Source organism: Nansenia antarctica, assembly GCF_963989245.1.
Source record: "Nansenia antarctica genome assembly, chromosome: 6".
Classification (NCBI taxonomy): Eukaryota; Metazoa; Chordata; class Actinopteri; order Argentiniformes; family Microstomatidae; genus Nansenia; species Nansenia antarctica.
Genome location: NC_137676.1, coordinates 32,599,483 through 32,623,120, shown reverse-complemented (window position 1 = coordinate 32,623,120; position 23,638 = coordinate 32,599,483). Strand labels below are relative to the sequence as shown.

The window sequence follows — 23,638 nt, the reverse complement described above, 5'->3', positions numbered from 1 at the left end:
ACCTTATGTTACCTTATGTTACCTTATGTTACATTATGTTACATTATGTTACATTATGTTACCTTATGTTACATTATGTTACCTTATGTTACCTTATGTTACCTTATGTTACATTATGTTACCTTATGTTACCTTATGTTACCTTATGTTACCTTATGTTACATTATGTTACCTTATGTTACCTTATGTTACATTATGTTACCTTATGTTACATTATGTTACATTATGTTACCTTATGTTACATTATGTTACCTTATGTTACCTTATGTTACATTATGTTACATTATGTTACCTTATGTTACCTTATGTTACCTTATGTTACATTATGTTACATTATGTTACCTTATGTTACCTTATGTTACCTTATGTTACATTATGTTACCTTATGTTACATTATGTTACCTTATGTTACCTTATGTTACATTATGTTACCTTATGTTACATTATGTTACCTTATGTTACCTTATGTTACAATATGTTACCTTATGTTACATTATGTTACCTTATGTTACATTATGTTACCTTATGTTACCTTATGTTACCTTATGTTACATTATGTTACCTTATGTTACCTTATGTTACATTATGTTACCTTATGTTACATTATGTTACCTTATGTTACCTTATGTTACCTTATGTTACCTTATGTTACATTATGTTACATTATGTTACCTTATGTTACCTTATGTTACATTATGTTACCTTATGTTACCTTATGTTACCTTATGTTACCTTATGTTACATTATGTTACATTATGTTACCTTTAGTACCTACTTTTTCCTGTTATGACAGATGGAGGTCCTCTTGCAGGTATGATTCTAACCCAAACCTCCCCCTCTCCTTTCCTCCTCCTCCCCCTCTCCTCTCCTCCCTCCCTCGCTCTTCCTCCTCCTCCTCTCCCCTCCTCCTCCTGCAGGTATGATCGTGGTGGCGTGTTGTGTTAGCTGCCGTTCCATGTGGGCCGCATGCTCTTCACCGTGTGAAGGCTTCTGTTAAAGGCTTGCTCCATGTGGGCCGCATGCTCTTCACCGTACCTATAGTACAGTGTACACAAGCCCTGAACCAGCCCAGGTATCCATTTAAGGCCATACACAACATTCTTGGTATACACTTACTCTTTAGATCTGGGTGTACTATGTGTGTATGTGTGTGTTGATATATTGGTTCCCTTGTGATGAGTCGGAGGGGAAGCCTGAGCACGAAGTAACCTTACAGCTCCCACACACACAGACACACACTCCCACTCACACTCCCACTCACAGACATGCACACACACAGGCACACTCACACTCTCACAGACACACTCACACTCGTACACACAGAAAAACACACACACACGCACTCACACACACACACACACACACACACACCCTGATCAATGACCTCAGTAACTCCCCAATCATTCTTTCAGACCATCAATAACCCTGGGGTTCACTCTCCAGTCACCATGGTAACACACACACACACACACACACACACACACACACACAAAATGCAAGTCAGAGATGAAGTTACAAAAGTTTATTCGTTTAGTACATCACATGGGGAGGAACACAGACACTATAATGACATCTGTCACACAGACACACACACACACACACACACACACACACACACACACACACACACAGAGAGACCATAAATATGAACACCGGCAGAGGATGACCCCTTATTACCTCATCTCCTCAGCAGAGGGAGGGAGGGTGTGTTTGTGTGTGTGTGTCTGTGTGTGTGTGTGTACGTGTGTGTGTGTGCGTGTGTGTGTGTGTGTGTGTGTGTGTATGTGTGTGTGTGTGAGTGTGTGCGTGTGTGTGTGTTAGCTACAGCGTGGTAGTAGAGTGTTGTGGGGTGCCTGGGGGGGCCAGGCGTGAGCGGTGTGTGTGTGAGTGTGTGTGTGAGAGTGTGTGTGTGTGTGTGTGTGCGTGCAGCAGGCTGTGCACGGCGTGGCGGTAGCGGGCCGACATGATGTTGTAGAGCAGCGGGTTGATGGCGGCGCTGAGGTAGAACAGCACAGTGGACACCAGGCTGAAGTACTGGCTTAGGTAGTAGAGGGTGTGTGTGTCCACCTGGAGCGGCGCAGCGGCGTGGGCGGGGTGTGTGGCGTTGTCGGCGGCGTGTGTGGCATCAGGGGCGGAGTCAGGGGCGGAGTCGGGGTCGGAGACGGGGGCGGAGTCAGGGGCGGAGCCCCGGAACACGGTGAAGAGCATGCGGCCCACATGGAACGGCAGCCAACACAACACGAACGCCACCACGATCATACCTGCAGGAGGAGGAGGGGAGAGGAGGAGGAGGAAGAGTGAGGGAGGGAGGAGAGGAGAGGGGGAGGAGGAGGAAAGGAGAGGAGGAGGTTTAGGGTTAGAATCATACCTGCAAGAGGACCTCCATCAGTCATAACAGGAAAAAGTAATCTATGCTCAGGCCTGGAGCCATTGGCAGTCGTCGTGCTAGAAGGAAGATTTTCTTTTCAATACAGGGAGGTAGTAGATGTCTCAGGAGGAGCATTTCAGGTGTAGCCTGAAGAGATGGGTCATCAGTCTAAGGCGGAAGATAGGGAGTGACTCTGCAGTCCTGACAGCAGTGGGAAGTTTGTTCCACCAGCGGCGAGCCAGGACGGTAGAAAGTCATCACCGGATAGCGTGACTGCTGCCACCATGTAGATGTGGTGGGGCCAGTTGACCAGCAGAGGTGGAGGAGCCGAGTGAACAAGCTGATGTTTGGGGGGGGTGACCATTGCTTGCAGGTAGGCAGGGGCTGTTCCCTTTGCCACCCGGTAGACAAGCACCAGGGTCTTCAATCTGATGCGTGCTGCTATCAGGGGCCAGTGCAGGTTGCGAAGGAGGGGGGTACCATGAGAACATTCGGGGAGCTTGAACACCTGACAGGCAGCAGCATTCTGGATGAGCTGAAGAGGTCTGATGGTGGAGGCGGGGAGCCCGGCCAGGAGTGCGTTGCAGTAGTCAAGGCGGGAGATGACCAGTGACTGGACCAAGAGTTGAGCTGCTTCTCTGGTGAGGAATGGACGTATTCTTCTGATGTTGTAGAGGAAGAATCTGCAGGAGCATGCTGTCACTGTGATGTTCGCACAGGATATTATTATTATTATTATTATTATTATTATTATATTTGGACACAGACAGATTTTATTTTATTTTAGCTGTTTGCCAAAACATCTTCAGGTTACAGTTATATAATGAATGTGGTCTTAAAGTGCAGACTCTCAGCTTTAGATCCAAGATGGCACCGCCCAAGGCAGCTATGGCGTTACAGTTTGTTGTGTTCTGTCTGTTCTGTGTCTCTGTGTCCTGCCTAACGTCGTACACAAAGGACGAACTACTGCACATCGGGGGTTTAACCCCACCGGACATCTTCCCCAAACTACTCACCCGCTCCACGGACATTCTGGATATGCTTGTGAGGGGCACCGCGTTTTTCGCCAGTGCTGTGAGGTGGATCAGGAGGCAGCGAGGTCGGAGAGCCGGCTGCCTGGTTCGCCTACGGCGGAGGGGGACGCGACCACCACTACCGGGCATATTCCTGAGCAACGTGAACTCCCTATGCAATAAAATGGATGAACTCCGGTGTCTCGTTGCGAGGAGCAGCGACTTTCACTCCTCGGCTGTCTTCGCGTTCACGGAGACCCATCTGTCGCCATCTGTTCCTGACGAGGCGGTGGAGCTAGAGGGATTCTCCGCGTTCCGGGCTGACAGAGACTTCGAGGCGGTGAGCAAGTCTAGGGGTGGTGGATTACTGTTCTTTTTAAACGAGCGCTGGAGTTCCGAGGTGACAGTGCTCCACAAACACTGTTCCACGGCTATAGAATCCCTATTCATCCTCTGTCGTCCATTCTATTCCCCCCGCGAGTTCAGCTCATTCATTCTCGCGTGTGTCTACATTCCACCTGATGCTGACATCACCGCAGCAGTAGACACACTGGCAGAGCAATTGATGAGTGTGGAACGAAATTACCCGGACAGTTTTGTTGTTGTTATGGGGGACTTTAACCAGGCTAATCTTAGCCGGGCGCTCCCCGAATACAGGCAGCAAGTCACGTGTCCCACCCGGGGGGTGAACACTCTGGATCATTGCTACTGCACAGCTCGTCAAGCCTACCATTCTGTCCCCCGTGCTGCGCTGGGCTACAGTGACCATATACTCATACACGTGATCCCTCGCTACAGGCAGAGGTTAAAACTCTCTAAGCCTGTTGTACGGCGCTTCAGGGTGTGGTCCAGTGAGGCATGCGAGCGACTCTGCGCCTGGTTGGAGAGGGCAGGCTGTGACCAGGACTTGGTGGAGTGGGCGGGGCCAGAGGCTGGTAACAATCTGGATGTATATACAGACACTGTGACATCATTTATCAGCTTTGGCTAGGAGGTGTGTGTCCCCCTCCGCTCCAGGAAGTCTTTTAACAACGACAAGCCCTGGTTTTCATCCCAACTCAGGTGTCTGAGGTTGGAGATTTGCTCCGGCAAATGTGGAGAAGGAGGTGGCTAGGCGCAGTGGGGACGTGGACCGGGTCAAGCAGGCCAAGAACAGGTTCGCCAAAGCGGTGAAGGAGGCGAAGCATCGCTTTTCGGAGAAGCTGCAGCAACAGCTCTCTGAGGGGGATTCCGCCTCCGTCTGGAAAGGCCTCAAGACCATCACCAACTACAAACCCAAGTCCCCGCTGATGTCCGACAACCTCCCTCTTGCTAACGAGCTTCAACACGATCCTCCCACACATCCTGGAGCACCAGCTATCCCTGCTGCAGGTGCCGGACTCCACCTGCAGGTGGATTACGGATTTCCTGACTGACAGGTCTCAGCGGGTGAAGCTGGGGAAGAGCATTTCCAGCTCCAGGTCCACCAGCACGGGCTCCCCGCAGGGCTGCGTCCTGTCTCCAGCACTGTTCTCCCTGTACACCAACAACTGTGTCTCCCGCCACCCCTCGGTCAAGCTCCTGAAGTTTGCAGACGACACCACCCTGGTGGGCCTCATCGCCAGGGGGGACGAATCTGCCTACAGGGGTGAGATCGAGGGGCTGCGGAGCTGGTGCAGTTTTAACAACCTGGAGCTCAATGCTCTAAAAACAGTGGAGATGGTGGTGGACTTCCGCAGGAAAGCAGCCCTGCCCCCTCCCATCACGCTGGGAGGTACCCCGGTGGCCTCCGTGGAGTCATGCCGCTTTCTAGGCATGACCATCTCTCGGGAGCGGAACACCGAGGCCCTCACTAAGAAGGCCCAGAAGAGGATGTTCTTCCTCCGGCAGCTGAGGAAATTCAGGCTCCCGAGGTCCATGATGGTCCAGTTCTACACGGCCATCATAGAGTCCATCCTCACCCACTCCATCATCACCTGGTTCCCTGCTGCAACAGCCAAGGACAAGGCCAAGCTGCAGAGGGTTATACGTGCAGCGGAGAGGGTGATCGGCTGTCCCTTGCCCTCCCTCAACACCAGGGCTCTGAGGAGGGCAAGGAAGATCATGGCCGACCCCTCCCACCCCGGCCACGGCCTCCTCACCCTGCTTCCCTCTGGGAGAAGGTTGCGGCTGCCTAAAACTGCAAAGGCCTGTCACAGGCTCAGTTTTTTCCCCTCAGCCGCCAGGCTGATAAATGACTCTGGCTTCCCCCTACCCCCCGCCCCCAAGTCTGCTCAGGACTGAATATGCACTGGACCTTTGAAAACCTCTGCATTGCACTTTATATATATAGCACTATTCAATTCATAGTGTCATAGGACTGTCTGTCCTGTGTTGTCCTGTTTTTGCATTTGTTTTTGTTCATGTATACATGTGAAAAAAGTATAAACACACTTACTGTAATGCCAAAACAAATTCCTATATGTGTCAAGCATAATGGCAATAAACATTATCTGAATCTGAATCTGAATCTGAATCTGAATCTGAAATTTAGGGTAAGGGTATTCAAATCCAAATTGAAGGAAGGGTTTAGGAATTACAGCTCTTTAATATGATCCCTCTTTTAGAAGGGACCAAAAGTAATTGAACAATTGACTCAAAAGCTGTTTCATTGCCCAATGTGGGCTATTCCTTCATTATTTCTTTATCAATTAGAGCAGGTAAAACTTCTGAGTTGATACCAAGTATGGCATTTGCATTTGGACGCTGTTGCTGTATACGCACATCATGCGGTCAACAGAGCTCTCAATGCAGTGAAACAGGCCATCCTTAGCCTGCAAAAACAACCAAAAAAGACATCAAAGAGATAGCGGGGACATTAGTAGGGTACATTCTGAGAAAAAAAGAACGCACTGGTGAGCTCGGCACCACAAAAAGGTCTGCATGTCCATGGAGGACAACAGTGGTGGATGATCACAGGATCCTTACATGGTAAAGAAAAACCCCTTCACAACATCCAGCCAAGTGAAGAACAGTCTCTAGAAGGCAGGCATATCATTATCCAAGTGTACCATAAAGGGAAGACTTCACATGAACAACTACAGAGGGTTCACCACAAGGTGCAAGCCATTCATAAGCCTCAAGAATAGAAAGACCAGATTAGACCAGCCAAAAAAGATCTTAAAAAGCCAGCCCAGTTCTGGAACAGCATTCTTTGGATAGATGAAACTAAGATCAACCTGGAAGAAAAAAGTACGGCTCATGATCCGGCACATTCCACATCATCTGTAAAAAACGGTGGAGGCAGTGTGATGGCATGGTTATGCATGGCTTCCAAAGGCACTGGGTCACTAGTGTTTATTGATGATTTGACAGAAGACAGAAGCAGGCAGATGAATTCTGAAGTGGTTAGGGATATTCTGTCTGCTCAGACTCAGACAAATTCAGCAAAGTTGAATGGCGCTTCACAATACAGATGGACAATGATCCAAAACATACTGCGTAAGCAACCCAGGAGTTTTTTAAGGCAAAGAAGTGGAATATTCTGCAATGGCTGAGTCAATCACCTGATCTCAACCCGATCGAGCATGCATTTCACTTGCTGAAGACAAAACTAAAGGCAGAAAGACCCACGAACAAACAACAACTGAAGACAGCTGCAGTAAAGGCTTGGCAAAGCATCACAAAGGAGGAAACCCAGCATTTTGTGATGTCCATCATGGGTTCCAGACTTCAGACAGTTATTGCCTGCAAAGGATTTTCAACAAAGTATGAAAAAATTTACATTGTATTCATGATTATATTAATTTGTCCAATCACATTTGAGCTCCTGAAAATAGGGGAATGTGTACAAAAATGGTTGGAATTCCTAAACATTTCATGCAATATTTTTGTTCAACCCCTTGAATTAAAGCTGAAAGTCTGCAATTCCATCTCGATTGTTTCATGTCAAATCCATTGTGGTGGCATACAGAGACAAAATTATAGAAATTGTATCATTGTCCAAATATTTCCGGACCTAACTGTATATACAGTATATAACAACATGGGGCCTAAAATGGACCTCTGAAGAACTCCACACTTATCTTCACTCTCTTCCTCCCTCCCACCTCCCTCCCTCCCTCCCCCCTCCTTCCCTCCCCCCTCCCACCCTCCCCCCTTCTTCTCCCCTCCCTCCCTCCCTCCCTCCCCCCCCCTCTCACACCCCCTATCTCACCCAGCATCTTGACCGTGTTACGCTGGGCGCGGTCTCGGCTGCTCCGTTGGGGGCGGAGCCAGAGCTTCCGGCCAATCAGGCCGTAGACGACTCCCAGGATGCTCAGCGGCAGCAGGAAGTAGATGTTGGAGAGCCACATCATGGCGGCCAGCAGGCCGGAGGAGACAGCGTAGTCGGTACAGCGACACTCCTCCCCTCCTCCACCTCCCTCCCCTCCCACCTCCTCCACCCCCATCACCACCAACACCGGCCCGGCGCTGACCAGCGCCACCAACCACAGACAGCCAATGAGCAGGCGGACACGGGCCCGTGTGACCAGGGTCTTGGCCCTGATGGGGCGGCAGACGGCGAGGTAGCGCTCCAGCGAGAGGGCGGTGATGTGCAGGATGGAGGAGAAGGTGCAGCACTCCCCCACAAACACACTCAGCTTACACACCCCGTCGCCTAGCAACCACGGGCTGGGGTGCCACAACTAGGGGAGACAGAGAGAAAGACACCTTCATCATCATCATAACCATCATCATCATCATTATCATCTCTTTCACTATCATCATCACCATCATCATCACCACCACAACCATCATCATCATCATCACCACCACCACAACCATCATCATCATCACCACCATCATCATCACCACCATCATCATCATCTCTATCACTATCATCATCATCATCATCATCATCATCACCACCATCATCATCTCTATCACTATCATCATCATCATCATCATCATCATCATTATCACTATCATCATCATCATCTCTATCACTATCATCATCATCATCATCATCATCACCACCACCACCACCACCATCATCATCATCATCACCACCATCATCATCACCACCATGATTATAATAATAATAATAATAATAATAATAATAATAATAATAATAATAATAATAATAAACTGTATTCATACAGCACCTTTTTAAAACAGTGTGTGGCAACCCGCGCCCCTAAGCCGGGGGTAAAGTAGGATGGACAGCAACCCAGCGCCCCTAAGCCGGGGGTAAAGTAGGATGGACAGCACGCCGAGCCCCTAGGCAGGATAATTGATAGTTGCTACTATCCGCTCGCACAGCTGAACCGCGTCTGCCAATCACTACAGCGGCGAGCGCGGGCTCGTTAAGCGGACGCGGAAAAGCTGTGCCAGCGGAGTGGACATGGGAATAAAGAGACCTGCCAAGCCCTCATCGTGGCAGCATTTGCCAGTATGACACCGAGAAGGGTGAGCACCGCTCTGCGGTAACGAACATTGAATGTGAAAGTTATAATAACGTGTCTTTGTGTGATCAGACCGATATGACCTGAGGGGAGAACCCCAGAACGAGACCTCGAGTGACGAGCATAATACAGGATAGCCGGAGGTAGAGAAGCCCGAGTGCGACGGAGCCTGTTAAGTTAACCTATACTTGTGCAGCTAACGTTGCATTCGGAGGAAACACGATGAAGATCACCTTTAGCCAAGCCTGGCATATTTATTGGCGGGCTGTACACACATCAGTCTCACGGTGACAGTCTTGAACTAACATAGTTCCCCACAGGTGATCAACACACACATGAACGTGATGACGCAGGCATGCGTCCTATACCCTGCGCCTTAGCGCCTCTTGTGGCACAATCTTAACATTACACATTACACATTATATATCAACTGAGGACATATATCACACAACTCTTAACACCCCCACTTGTACTCAGGTTGTTGCAATCTGAACGAAAAGAACAAAAAATACAGAATGAAAGTGGACCCCTGTCTTACACATTTCAAACTCCAAAAATAATAGCTGCAAACTTCTTCAGTTTCAACTTAGTTACAGGTTTTGTCATTATATCAGCAACCATGTCATCTGTAGGACAATACATCAAAATAACTCTCCCCTCACTTACAGTAGATCTGATAAAGTGGTACTTTATGTCCACATGCTTACTCCTCTGTCTGTTTACAGGGTTTTTGGCAAGAGCAATTGTTCCCTGATTGTCCTCATACACTATTGTTTGTGTGTACATGTAGTTATCTATACCTCCTAGTAACTGCTCTAGGTATAGACACTCCTGTATGGTTGAAGCCAGTGCCATATATTCCGCCTCACAGGTGGAAAGTGCAACCGTAGGTTGTTTTCTAGTTTTCCATGAAACTAGAGAGCTGTTCTTACTAAGCCTCACACAGTACCCTGTGGTACTGCGCCTGTCTCTGACATCAGATGCCCAGTCAGCATCACTGTAGGCCTGTATACCTAGCTTCTCACTGTCGTTTTTGAAACGTAACCCTTTCTTAGAAGTGCCCTTGAGATACCTCAATGTGTGTTTCACAGTGACCCACTGCTCCTCTGTAGGCTCAGCAAAGTACTGTGATAGCCTGCTTACCACAAAACTTAAATCTGGTCTGGTACAAGTAGTTAGGTATATAAGGCTTCCTACAGCCTCCCTGTACATCCTGACATCATTCATCTTTACTGCATCCTCAGTATATTCCAGTTTCTGATCACAAGGCGTTTCTCTAATTCTACAATTTTGCATATTAAAACGCTGTAATATCTTGTTAGTGTACCTTTCCTGTGACATCTTTACACATCCATCGGATTGGCTGAAATCGATACCCAGAAAATGTTTGAGACTGCCGAGATCTTTCATCTTAAACTTTCCTGCGAGCATCTCTTTCACCTCTCTCAAAACCTTCTCATTGCTGGCTGCAATGATCAAGTCATCGACCCATATGATTATGATCACCTTCTCGTCTTTTGACTCTTTGGCATAAACACAGTGGTCGGCTGGGTTTTGTGTGAACCCGTTTTCAGTTAAACAATCATGCAAGACTCTATTCCAATTTCGCCCCGATTGTTTAAGACCATAAAGTGATTTTTCTAGCTTATACACTAGATCAGGGGTGTTCACACTTTTTGGAACCAAGATCTACTTTTCAAGTAGCCAGTCTGCCAAGATCTACCAGTCTAGTTTCAACATCGCAAACGTACATGCACGTACTACAAACACACACACACACACACACACACACACACACACACACACACACATTTGCCAGTCTGCATAGGGAGCCATAGCACAAACCCTCCCTCTCTCTCCCCCTCTCTCTCCCTCTCTCTCTCTCACTCTCTTACACACACACACACACACACACACACACACACACACACACACACACACACACACACACACACACACACACACACACACTCACTTTCTCTCACTCACACACTGACAGCCAGTCTGCAGTAACATAGCCAACTACTGATCCAACAAACAGAAAAGTAAACCAGATACAAAACAGGTAGTTCCCTAGTTTGAAAGGAGGAAATAAATGCATTTCTCTACCTTAGTGGGAGACCTGGCACTGGGAGGAGGCAGCTAGTTTCTAATAGTCAGGGCTGTAGGAGCTGGTTGCAAGGTGTCATCAGCCACTGTGGATCTGTCATCGAAAAGGCAATCTGCAGCCTCGAGAAACTTTTTTCACAATTTCGCTGTCTTTGAATGACTTCTTGTGTTTAACAAGAACGTGACTGACGCGATAAGAAGCTATCGTTGCAGCCGTACGTTTTCGCTCTTTTGCCACATTTCCCTTCTTCGAAATAGCCATCGTAGATTTGCTGATCAGACAGACGCATTTCCAATATCACATCGTGTAAAAAAGTCCTCCTCCCATTCTGGATGGAAGTTATACGTTATTGGTTTCTTACTTGGTCCAGCTTCCCCACTCATTTGTATAGCCTTTATTTAGTATTATATAGTAAATAGTAGAAATTGGAAGGCTATTTTGTAGTTGGTGCTGTTGACTGCGCATGCGTGGTGAACCGTGTGTTAGGTGTAGGTGAAAAGATCAGATCTCAGACTGGCTTACCTGTACGTCAATCAAGTGGCAAAAGCCATAGTGAGGATGGATGATAGGCGAACTTTTTTTTTCGTTTTCGTTTTCGTTTTCGTTTTTTTTTTTTTTTTTTTTCAATGCCATGCGATCTACCCATACTACCTTTGCGATCGACCGGTCGATCGCGATCGACGTATTGGGCACCCCTGCACTAGATCATCCTCCTTCTCTTCATAACCCTCTGGTGGATTGATGTATATGTCATAATCTATGGGAGCGTGCAAATACGCTGTTTTCACGTCCATCTGGTGTAGGAGTAGGTTCTCCTGTGCTGCTTTTTGTAACACCACCCTTACACTCGTCAGGTTTGCTGTGGGTGAAAACGTCTCCCCATAGTCTATCCCCATTACCTGGCTGTAACCCTTGGCCACAAACCGTGCTTTGTACTTGTCTCTTCCATTTATATCACTCTTGATAGAGTAAACCCATCTACCCCCCACTGTTTTCTTGCCTATTGGCAGGGTTGTCAGGGTAAATGTCTTGTTCTCTTCTAACGACTGGACCTCCTCATCCATGGCTTTTACCCACTCTTTTGAGTTATCTGACCTCATAGCCTCTCCAAAAGTCTGTGGAACACCACATACCGCCCTGTAGCAGTAGTCTACTGTGGTATGAACCCCATCACTATCACTGTCTTCATCTACAAAATCCTCTAAGTGACTCGGTTTCTTCCTTTCTCTGGTTGGATACCTCCTACTCTCAGGTTCATCACCTGTCACACTCTGTTGTGTTTGGTTATGGTCATTAGGCCTCACCACTGCACCTGGATTACCACTATGTGTACTTCTACTCTGTTCACTTGGCTCTTCAGCATTTTCTGTTCTCCTATTGGCCTCCTGTGTGGTCTCGCTAGTCCTTGGTTGTCCCATACTGTTATAGTCATCATTTGAGTTTGTCTCACATGTCTGTGTCTGTTTTTCTACAGCTGCCCTGCTCACAAACTTCACTAGCCTGTGTTTCTGTACTTTGTTTGTATCTGAATGATATACCAAATATGCCGGGCTGTTCTTGTCATATCCCACAAAACACCCCTGGTCACACCTGGTATCTAGTTTTCCCTTGTCCTGTTTGTACGTGTAGCATACAGACCCAAACTTCTGCATTTTAGATACATTTGCTTTCTTGCCTGTCAGCAGCTGGTAAGGAGTTTGCCCTGTACGTCTGTTAAAGCATCTGTTACGTACCATCGCTGCTGTTTGTACTGCGTAGTGCCATAGTTGTTTTGGTAGCTTGCTTTCAACTATCATGCACCTACCCATCTCGAAAAGAGTACGCCAACCCCTCTCTGCAGTCCCGTTCTGGTGTGGGGAATACGGAGCTGACGTTTCATGTCTAATTTTGTTTTTCCTTAACAGTGTTTGAAAATCATTGCATGTATACTCAGTTCCATTATCGGATCTGATGGATTTTACTTTCCCGTACGGGGATACATCTGCTAGGAACTTTTCCGTAGCTTGTACTGTGTCGCTTTTCTTTTTCAGAAAATATACAAACACTGCGCTCGAGTAATCGTCTGTGAACGACTGCACATATTTGTAGCCATCTATTGAGTCTGTGGCTATAGGACCTGCAAGGTCTGTGTGTACCATCTGTAAGGGAGCCTCCGCTCTAGTATCAGGGTCTCTATTTCTGGTTTGTGCAAACTTCCCCTGAATACACACCTCACACTCTTGCTCGGGTCTACCTGTTTTGCCCTTGATCTGCATACCCTCAACCACATTCTGCAACTTTAGAACATCGTCATAATTACAGTGGCCTAATATCTCATGCCATGTCTGTATGTCGTGACATGCATTACACTTATCATTAGATTCACCTTCAGTATGCAAATAATACAACTTGCCATATACATGAATGTCAAATCTGTTACCGTCTCTGGTTATCAGTGCATCTTTCTCTTCTTTGAAAACGACCGTGGCCCCGCCGTTAGTCGCCGCCTTCACCGAGAAGATGTTCTGGGGGTATGACGGTATGAACAAAGCGTCTCTCAGCGTCGCCTTGTGCCGTCGTCCACTGCTGTCGATCAGAGAAACCTCAGCATCTCCCCTTCTCTGAGCGACCCCGCTGCACCGGGTGCCGTCTGCCAACTCGACACTGTGCTTTTCTGGTCTGAAAGTGCTGTCAAAGTCTTTAAACTTGGTCACGTCGGTGATGATATGAGATGTGGCCCCCGTGTCCACCATCAATCCTTTCTCCTGGACGCCGCTCGCCGACTGCTGCTGGGTACCGGTCTCTCCGTCTCCCATCTTGAACGCGTAGTCAGCGTCGCCATCTGCTGAGACTTTACACGCGCCATCTTTTCTTTCCTTACGCCTACACGTGGAGTCTTTGTGTGTGTCACTTCTGCAACGACTACACCATGTCTTCTGTCGACATTCTTTCGCTCGGTGGCCTTTGGTGCCACACTTGAAGCAGACCACCTCTGTATCTTCTTTGTACCGGTCGCGTGCGTTTGTCTTGGCGGGTCGCCGTCCGGTTCTCCCTTGGGTCTTCATCACACTGTCGCTCGACTCAGCTGCGTTTATCTTTTCTGTTTCTTCAAAACTTCTTAGCTTAGTCTTGAATTCTGCGAATGTGATGTTACCATCTGTATGTGCCACGTGTATTGCGAATGGCTTAAAACTCCCAGGCAGTCCTTTTAAGACCATAGCCACTAGTAGGCCGTCTCCCAACGTCTCACCTGCATTCCGCAGTGCTGTGATGGCTGTTTCTGCTCTGATGATGTAGTCCATGATGCTTTCGTTGTCCGCTTTCTGAAGCGATGTAAGCATGGTGTACAGGTTAATTATCCGGGGTTTTCCCTTCCCGGCATAATACTCTCTCAATATTTTCAGAGCCTTTCTTCCGTTGTTGGCCGCATCCCTCATAATTAATGATAGGCTTTTGTCATCCAACAGTAGAATCATCTCTGCGTATGCGTCGGCATTTTTCTTTTCGTCTGCCGCCATTTCGGCTTCAGTCCTCGGTTCCCCCAGGACCGTGTTCTTTAGCCCCAATAAATGAAATTGTCCCAGCATTTTGGTCTCCCAAAGTTCATATTTTGTCTCATCTCCGTCGAATGCCAGTCGAGAGAACCTGCTTGTTCCTCGTTGATCCATGTTAGCTTTTTCTTGCTATCCCGTCAGCACGCGGTTCGCTGCGACTTTCTGACGATGATGAATCTTCAAACTTCTCCCCGAATGACTCCTGGGCCCATAACCTGTTAAGTTAACCTATACTTGTGCAGCTAACGTTGCATTCGGAGGAAACACGATGAAGATCACCTTTAGCCAAGCCTGGCATATTTATTGGCGGGCTGTACACACATCAGTCTCACGGTGACAGTCTTGAACTAACATAGTTCCCCACAGGTGATCAACACACACATGAACGTGATGACGCAGGCATGCGTCCTATACCCTGCGCCTTAGCGCCTCTTGTGGCACAATCTTAACATTACACATTACACATTATATATCAACTGAGGACATATATCACACAACTCTTAACAGAGCCCCACTCCCAGTACTGAATGTATGGAGTCCAGCTACCTACCGCCAGTCCCTCCAGTGGAGAGACCCCTGTTATCCTTTTTGCCTTGTTTGAACTGAATGATATACTTTTTCCCCGATGAGTGAGACATCGCCCCTTATGCGGGGTACACACATAAGGAGTTTTTGGCCGGTTTTGGCACGATTTTCGGATGTCTGAAAACGACAGAAAACGCCCGGTTATCAGATGGATCTTAAGCGGGGTACACATACGGATTTTCTGCGATTTCAGCGATTTTCGGATGTCTGAAAACAACAGAAAACGCCCGGTTATCAGATGGATCTTAACATTTTCCTATAACAGAATCCTGGGGTGTGAGGTGTGTTAAGAGTCAATCTCTCCCGGCAACCTGCTCGGAAAATGGGCGTGGCCGGCAATCGCAAATGTGAAATGTGTTCAATACTTCCGACCAGAAATCATAGGGTTGCCAGATTGTTTGGTGGAATTAGCGGTTTTAGACTGTGGTTAGGGTGGAAAATGTCATTCCCATCTGGCAACCCTGCTCGCCAATCAAGAAGCGAGCTGACTTCGTCTTAATAATAATAACTTTATTTGTATAGCGCTTTTCCTGCAAACGTTGCGGCTCAAAGTGCTTTAATCATTATATAATCTTAATTTAATTATTTGGTAATTTAAAGGCAATATTAAAAGGATGGGTTCACGCGAGATTTCTGGCTTGGGGAACGAGACTCTAGACTAGAGAGTCTGGAATCTGTCGTTCCCCACGCCCATTTTCCGAGCAGGTTGAGAGTTGATTGACAATTGAAGAGAATTGACTCTTAACACACCTCACACCCCAGGATTTTGTTATAGGAAAATGTTAAGATCCATCTGATAACCGGGCGTTTTCTGTTGTTTTCAGACATCCGAAAATCGCTGAAATCGCAGAAAATCCGTATGTGTGTACCCCGCTCAAGGCTGTTCAATCCAAGATTTTGTTTCTTCATGTGTGGGGTCTGTCTCAGATAAGATTTCGGTTAACATTTTGAAAATCCTTATGTGTGTACCCCGCTTTAAGTAACCTTTTCCCTGACATCTTAAGCCTGGTACACACATCAAGATTTTCAAAATCTTAACAGATTTTTGATCTGAGAGAGACCCCACACATGAAGATAAAAAATCATGGATTGAACAGTTTTGATTGTGTGTGGTGTGCTCCGGTATTCCCAATACAGCACACCACATACATAAAGATCTGTCCTACGACAGTCTAGAGAGTCTCGTTCCCCAAGTCACGATTTTCGGATGTCTGAAAACGACAGAAAACGCCCGATTATCAGATGGATCTTAACATTTTCCTATAACAAAATCCTGTGGTGTGAGGTGTGTTAAGAGTCAATTCTCTTCAATTGTGCAATCAACTCTCCCGACAACCTGCTCGGAAAATGGGCTTGGGGAACGACAGATTCCAGTCTCGTTCCCCAAACCAGAAATCTCGCGTGAACCCATCCTTTTAATAACAAAATAATTAAATTAAGATTATATAATGATTAAAGCACTTTGAGCCGCAACGTTTGCAGGAAAAGCGCTATACAAATAAAGTTATTATTATTATTATTATTATCTAACGTAGTACCCTGACTGACCTGTACGAGACAACCATGTGCGACAGGGCAAATAAAGTGCCGAATAACGAAAAGAAGAAGTCAGCTCGCTTCTTGATTGGCTACGTTATAGTTGGACTCGCGCGCAGGGTTGCCAGATGTAAATGACATTTTCCACCCTAACCACAGTCTAAAAACGCTAATTCCACCCAAAAATCTGGCAACCCTATGATTTCTGGTCCTAAGTATTGAACACATTTCACATTCACGCCCATTTTCCGAGCAGGTTGTCGGGAGAGACAATTGACAATTGATTGACTCTTAACACACCTCACACCACAGGATTTTGTTATAGGAAAATGTTAAGAGCCATCTGATAATCGGGCGTTTTCTGTTGTTTTCAGCCATCCGAAAATCGCTGAAATCGCAGAAAATCCTTATGTGTGTACCCCGCTTAACATAGTACCCTGACTGACCTGTACGAGGCAGCCATGCGCAACAGGACAAATGCTGAAGAACGAAAAGAAGAAGTCGCTTCTTGATTGGCTACATTTCATCCACGTCACAATCGGACTCAGGAGCAGGGTTGCCAGATGGGATTGACAATTTCCAGCCTAACGACAGTCTAAAACCGCTCAATCCACCAAAAACCAGCTCATCTGGCAACCCTACTCGGGAGTTGTCGGGAGTTGCCCACACACGAGGACCTTTGATCGTAAATATTGAACACGTTTAATATTTACGATCGTCGGCCCCGACCATTTTCCGAGCAGATTGTTGGGAGAAATTGACTCTTAACACACCTCACACCACAGGATAATCTTGTAGGATAATCTTTAGAGCCATCCGATAATCGGGCATTTGCTGTCCTTGGTCGGTCCCAGGTGTACCAGGCTGAACTCTAATCTAGAATCAGTTAAAGAGTCTAACTCTAACCTAGAATCAGTTAAAGAGTCTAACCCTAATCTGTTAAAGCCTTGTCTACAAACGCGAGGCTTAAAAAACAAGAGTGATCTAGTCTAATGTCCTCAGGCAGGTCCTTCCAGAGTCCTAAAGGACCTAACCCTAACCCCAGCCAGACCAGGGGCCTCATGTATATAGCTTTGCATAGAAAAAAGGCGTGAAAGGCGTAAAAGCTTGCGTACGTAGACAAAGAAGAACGTTTACGCACACCAAGATTCGGATGTATAACACAAGTCCCACGCCTGTTTCCTTTCATAGATCACAATCAACACAAATTTTGCGCACGTGTAGGAGTGTCTTGTCGCACCCTTTTAACACCCATAGTTGCCTATAAATGATAAGTGAAATGCCCCAAATTAATATGTATCTATACTGACTGCATAACGTAGTATGTTAGATGTGACATAATCATGGCGTCCATATATAATTTGGCAGCGTTAAAGGTAGGGATGTAACGACGCATCGCGTGTGTGTCTGTGTGTGTGTGTACCTTGTACAGGTCCAGGGGCATCAGTAGTAGTAGTAGCAGGTCAGACACGGCCATGCTGCTCAGGTACAGGTAGGTGGAGCTTCGTCTCAGCTGGGGGCGGAGCCAAACCACCAGGATGGTCAGCAGGTTGCCCACGGAGCCGGCCAATAGCAGCATCACACACACCACTGTCACCGTCAGCAGCTCCGCCCACCGGAACGATGGCCCCGCCCCCTCCCAATCCTCCTCCCAGTCTGATTGGTTGAGGCAGGAGGCCGAGGCTATCCCAGAATGCACCTCTTCTTCTTCTTCACAGCTGGATGTATCCATGGTCAATGGGAGGTCTATATCACCACGGCAACAGGGTGGGAGGCGGTCTATATCACCACGGCAACGGGGTTGGTGGCGCAGGCGGATGGATTCTGACTGAGGACCGGGAGGATAACACACACACACACACACACACACACGCACACATGAATACACACACGGACACATGCACAAACACATATGAACACAAAACACACACACACACACACACACACACACACACACACACTCTATTGACTGACAGTGTGAGTTATAGACACCGGGGGGGTATTCCACGTATGTTGATTAGTATATTCGTGATTAAAAGGAAAGCCTCGGTCAGGCAACTCTCGATTGGGATTCAAGCCTCAAGTGATTCCTCGAATGAGAATCAGCCTTGTGTCATCAATGTTCACGCAAGTCCGGATTAGAAAGTGTCGTTTTGGGTGCACGCCCGTTAGAAATGATGGTTAGAAATAGCCCAGAAGAGCCGATTGTCGAAAAGACGAATTCTAGACTGAAAAGTGACAGCGCAGCGTTCCTACTTATTGATTTTCATGAAGACAAAAATGTTTATGTAAAAAAACTGCAATACTGCCGAAATTAACAAGGCGAGGGAAATGGTGAATTATTTGAGTCAAATTCATGGAACAGAGCTGAAATTAACTAGTCTGGATTATTTCTAATCGCGGTTCGTGGAACAGCCCCCAGGGGGTTATTCCATCAACGTCGCTAAAAGGAAAATCCAGGCTTATTTTTGATAAGTCGCACGAGAAAATAAGCCTGTATTTTCCTTTAGCAATGTTGATGGAATTTCCCCCTGTACAGAAATATGAATCAACAGTAACAACTATGATCATTGGATGATTGGAAACATCCAATAAACAAAGTCCAGCAGATCAAAAAACATTCAACCTTCAATTCAACATCAATCATATCAATCACATACATTATATAAAACATATACACTATCATATTCACTGACAGGTTAGGGTCAGGGTTGGGCTGACAGGTTTGTCTCTAATCAGATTCAAATTTAATAACTTTTTCCCTGAAAGAACATAGTGACATAACCTTAACACAATGACCTAACCCTAACACAGTGACCAAACCCTAACACAGTGATCAAACCCTAACACAGTGACCTAACCCTAACCCTAATGCAGTGACCTAACCCAAACCCTTACACAGTATGGGGGGTCACCAAGGATAAGCGAAAAATAGCAGTCAGGAGAATGAGGCTGCCAGAGACACCAGGAGCTGCCAGCCAGCAAACTGGTTCTGTGGGAGCCAACACATGGGCATCGATCACGAGGGCGTCCCACTAACCCTAACCCTAACCCTAACCCACACTAACATACGTGGACCTACTCAAGAAAGACGTAGGAGCGGAAAGTACTGGCGAGCTAGCCAGATGGATGGAAGATCGGGATGACTGGAAGCGCCGATGGAGGGCTTGTCCGAGGACGACCTAGTAGTAGTAACCCTAACACAGTGACCTAACCCTAACACAGTGACCTAACCCTAACACAGTGACCTAACCCTAACACAGTGACCTAACCCTAACACCGTGACCTAACCCTAACCCTAACACAGTGACCTAACCCTAACACCGTGACCTAACCCTAACCCTAACACCGTGACCTAACCCTAACCCTAACACAGTGACCTAACCCTAACACCGTGACCTAACCCTAACCCTAACACAGTGACCTGACCCTAACACAGTGACCTAACCCTAACCCTAACACAGTGACCTAACCCTAACCCTAACACAGTGACCTAACCCTAACCCTAACACAGTGACCTAACCCTAACCCTAACACAGTGTCTGAAAATGGGTCATGGATGGGTCTTCCAGCATGAAAATGACCAAAACATACGGCCAACGCAACAAAGGAGTGGCTGAAGGAGAAGCACATTAAGGTGGAGTGGCCTAGCCAGTCTCCGGACCATAATCCTATAGAAAATCTGTGGAGGGAGCTGAAGCTTCGAGTTGCCAAGCGACAGCCTCGAAACCATATTTGGAGAGGATCTGCAAAGAGGAGAGGACCAAAATCCCTCCTGAGATGTGTGCAAACCTGGTGACCAACTACAAGAAACGTCTGACCTCCGTGCTTGCTAACAAGGGTTTCTCCACCAAGTTCTAAGTCATGTTTTGCTACAAGGATCAAATACTTATTTCCCTCGATCAAATGCAAATCAATTTATAACGTTTATATAATGGGGTTTTCTGGATTGTTAGGGTTAGGGTTATGGTTAGGGTTAGGGTCGTTCAGTCTCTCACTGTTAATATATACCTACCATTAAAATTATATACTGTTTGTTTCTTTGTCAGTGGGCAAACTACAAAATCGGCAGGGGATCAAATACTTATTTCCCAGACTGTATAGACACACACACACACAGACACAGACACGAGTGAACACACACACACGCAATATTTTTCAATTCTGTCAAGAGATGCATTTTTCTCTCTCTCTCTCTCTCTCTCTCTCTCTCTCTCTCTCTCTCACACACACACACACACATATGTGAGAGCTGAAGCTGTTTACTCACCCTCAGATTCTCATCACTGGACCTCCTCTCTCCCTCACACCTCGATACCACTCCCCTCCCTCGCCTTCCCCCTCCTACCCCGATCCCTCCTCCCCCAATCCCTCCTCCCCTCCTCCCCCGATCCCTCCTCTCCTCCTCCCTCCTCCCCTCCTCTCCTCATCCCCCCTCCCCCCTCTCCTCATCCCCCCTCCCCTCCTCCCCTGATCCCTCCCTCCCTCGCCTTCCTTCCTCCCTCTCCTCTCACCCCCCCTGCCTCGCCTTACCCCTCCCCTCCCCCGTCCCCTCCTCCTCTGATCCCTCCCTCACCTTCCTCCCCCTCCTCTCCCTGTGTGTGTGAGTGTGTGTGTTAGGGCTTTCACACCCCCAAGGAACCGTTTCACATTTATGTCCACAGTTTCACCTACAACTAGTTGGAATAGTTGTATTATATTTATGTGTTTAAAGAGTGTTATAAAAAGTCTCATCTGGATTTTTTCCAGGCATCTCCTACAGTTTGATACATTATTATAAACCTTTTGAATGGTACATTTTAAATACAGTATTGAAAGCAATATACTTGGAAGAGTACATAGTTGTTTCAGTTTTGAAGAGTGAATTTGGATGTTTAATTCACAAATAACTATGAATCATCCTAAACAAGAACAGGATATTGAGCCATGATGCCTGTGTTGAAAGTAAAGAAACATTGACAGAGTGCATGAAGATTCCAGTAAAGGTTTTGTAATGGACCCCTAGTGCTGTTGACTCATCAGAAATAAAATGTTTTATTTAGCTCATTAGTGGGCCCCTTTAACATCCAGCCCAGCACCTTGGACAGTTCCAGCCCAGCACCATAGACAGCCAGTTCTCACATACCTGAACCACATTGTTTACTCAATCAGGCTCCCTGCTTCACCTGGGGGCCATTCCACTAAAGGTGGCTTAGTATAGCGGCGATTGAAATAGCCCCAGTTATTGTTATATGTTCATATTTTAATAAATGAATATTACTACTGTGGTGATATGAGCAGCAGGCTACAAACCGTCATAGCGCCACAATGGCCTAGTGGTATCGACCGCTGCCATAGGATTTATTCGTCATTTTTAGATGTGGTTCGAATCCCTCTTCGGACGCACTTTTTACTGCATTTCGTTGTCTGAATCTAATCTAAAATCTCATCTAAAATGTAGTAATAGTAAGTATATAGGCTATAAAATGATGGTGCAGGCTAATTTACAAGAACTGACACGATTACAATGGTGTTTAAAGCCTTTCTGCGTAAATTATGTTCTTAAACTAGACCCTGGATTTGGCATAGATTATTTTTTCTTACGATTACTGATGGATAGATGATTCACTTAGACATATATATATATATATATATATATATATATGTTGTAAATCGATTTGCATGAAGGCTTCGGTTAAATGTAAAAAAAAAATGACTTAGTCAAGTCTCGAACACACAACCTTTGGAACCGACGCTGGCTGCCTTAACCACTGCGCCAGCCAGACGCTGAGATGACAGCAATGCAAGTTGACATAATTACCTTTTTTTTTACACTCTTTTATTTATTGATCTATCGATCTATCTATCACACTTTCAAAATATCAAGTTATCTATCACACAATCAAACTATCTATCGATCGATCACACTTTCAAAATATCAAATTATCTATCTATCACACAGTCAACCTATCCATCTATCTATCTCGTGTGAAGTGGGAACTAATATTTCCTAAAAGAGGAACTGTCGTTCGGGATGTAGTTTCCGCCTGTGAGCCTTTTTTGACGCGCGTCTTACCATAGCCTGTGTTTTAGCCTGGTCACGACCAGGCTAATTATATCTGACTCAGAAGGAGCTCAACCAAGCAGCGAATTATTTGAGCCACATTGATGGCACCGAACGCAAGCTAACATTTTCGAGGCTTAGAACTTTATCGAGGCGTAGAACTTTATCGAGCTTCGTGGAATAGGGCCCTGGAGGTCCGATACATGCATTGATTTATTTAGAAACCCGTAATGGAATATAATCTATCTCATATCCATAATTGTATTTGCAACAATGAATACAAGTTGATATAGCAACGGAAGTGGCTGGAAAGGTGTTGATTTGGCAAGGCAAGTTTATTTGTATAGCACATTTCATACAACAGGTGCTCATCAAAGTGCTTTACATACATTATTAAAATCCAGCAAGAGGAGCATAGGAAGAAAATAAAAATAACAATGAATAAAAGCAAATATAAGAAGTAAATAGATAAACATTCAATAAGACAATTATTTATATATTATTATATATTATTATAGTTAATGGATAAAAGACATTGATAGAAGTGTTTGTGTTTAATTATAACTGCTGCAAAACATGAAGGTTTTTAGCTTAGATTAAAATATTTTTGGGGTTTGGCCCTGTTTGATTTCTTCAGGGAGTTTGTTCCAGAAGCATGCAGCAGCGTGACTGACAGCTGCTGCACCGTGTTTTGTTTTCACTCATGGAATGATTAGCTGATTAGTCTCAGCTGACTTTAGGGGCCTTGCGGGAATATATGGTGGGTGGAGATCTCATGTATTTTGGTCCAAGACCATTTTGTGATTTGTATGCAATTAGGGGTACTTTGAATTAAATTCTCTGAGAGACTGCAGCCAGTGTAGGGATCTCAGGATTGGTGTAATGTGTTAAAACGTTTTTGTTAGGACCCTAGCAGCGGCGTTTTGGTTGAGCTGCAGCTTACGAACAGCCCCTGTATGCCTGTTAGACCATTGCAGTAGACCATTACAGTAATCAAGTCTACTGGAAATAAATGTATGGATGAGTTTTTCAAGGTCTTGTTTGG

The 23,638-nt window shown here is 46.1% G+C and overlaps 1 protein-coding gene across 1 annotated transcript; it reads right to left on the bottom strand.

Annotated features, from left to right (window-relative positions):
- Positions 1-941: 941 nt before the first annotated feature.
- On the bottom strand, positions 942-18,282 carry LOC308160445 (growth hormone secretagogue receptor type 1-like; the record flags this gene model as incomplete). The annotated part of the gene is made up of 4 exons (XM_080534359.1): positions 942-1,035; positions 1,928-2,261; positions 7,556-8,027; positions 17,974-18,282. 4 exons carry the CDS (start codon positions 18,280-18,282, stop codon positions 942-944), a joined length of 1,209 nt encoding a protein of 402 aa, XP_080390485.1.
- Positions 18,283-23,638: the final 5,356 nt, after the last annotated feature.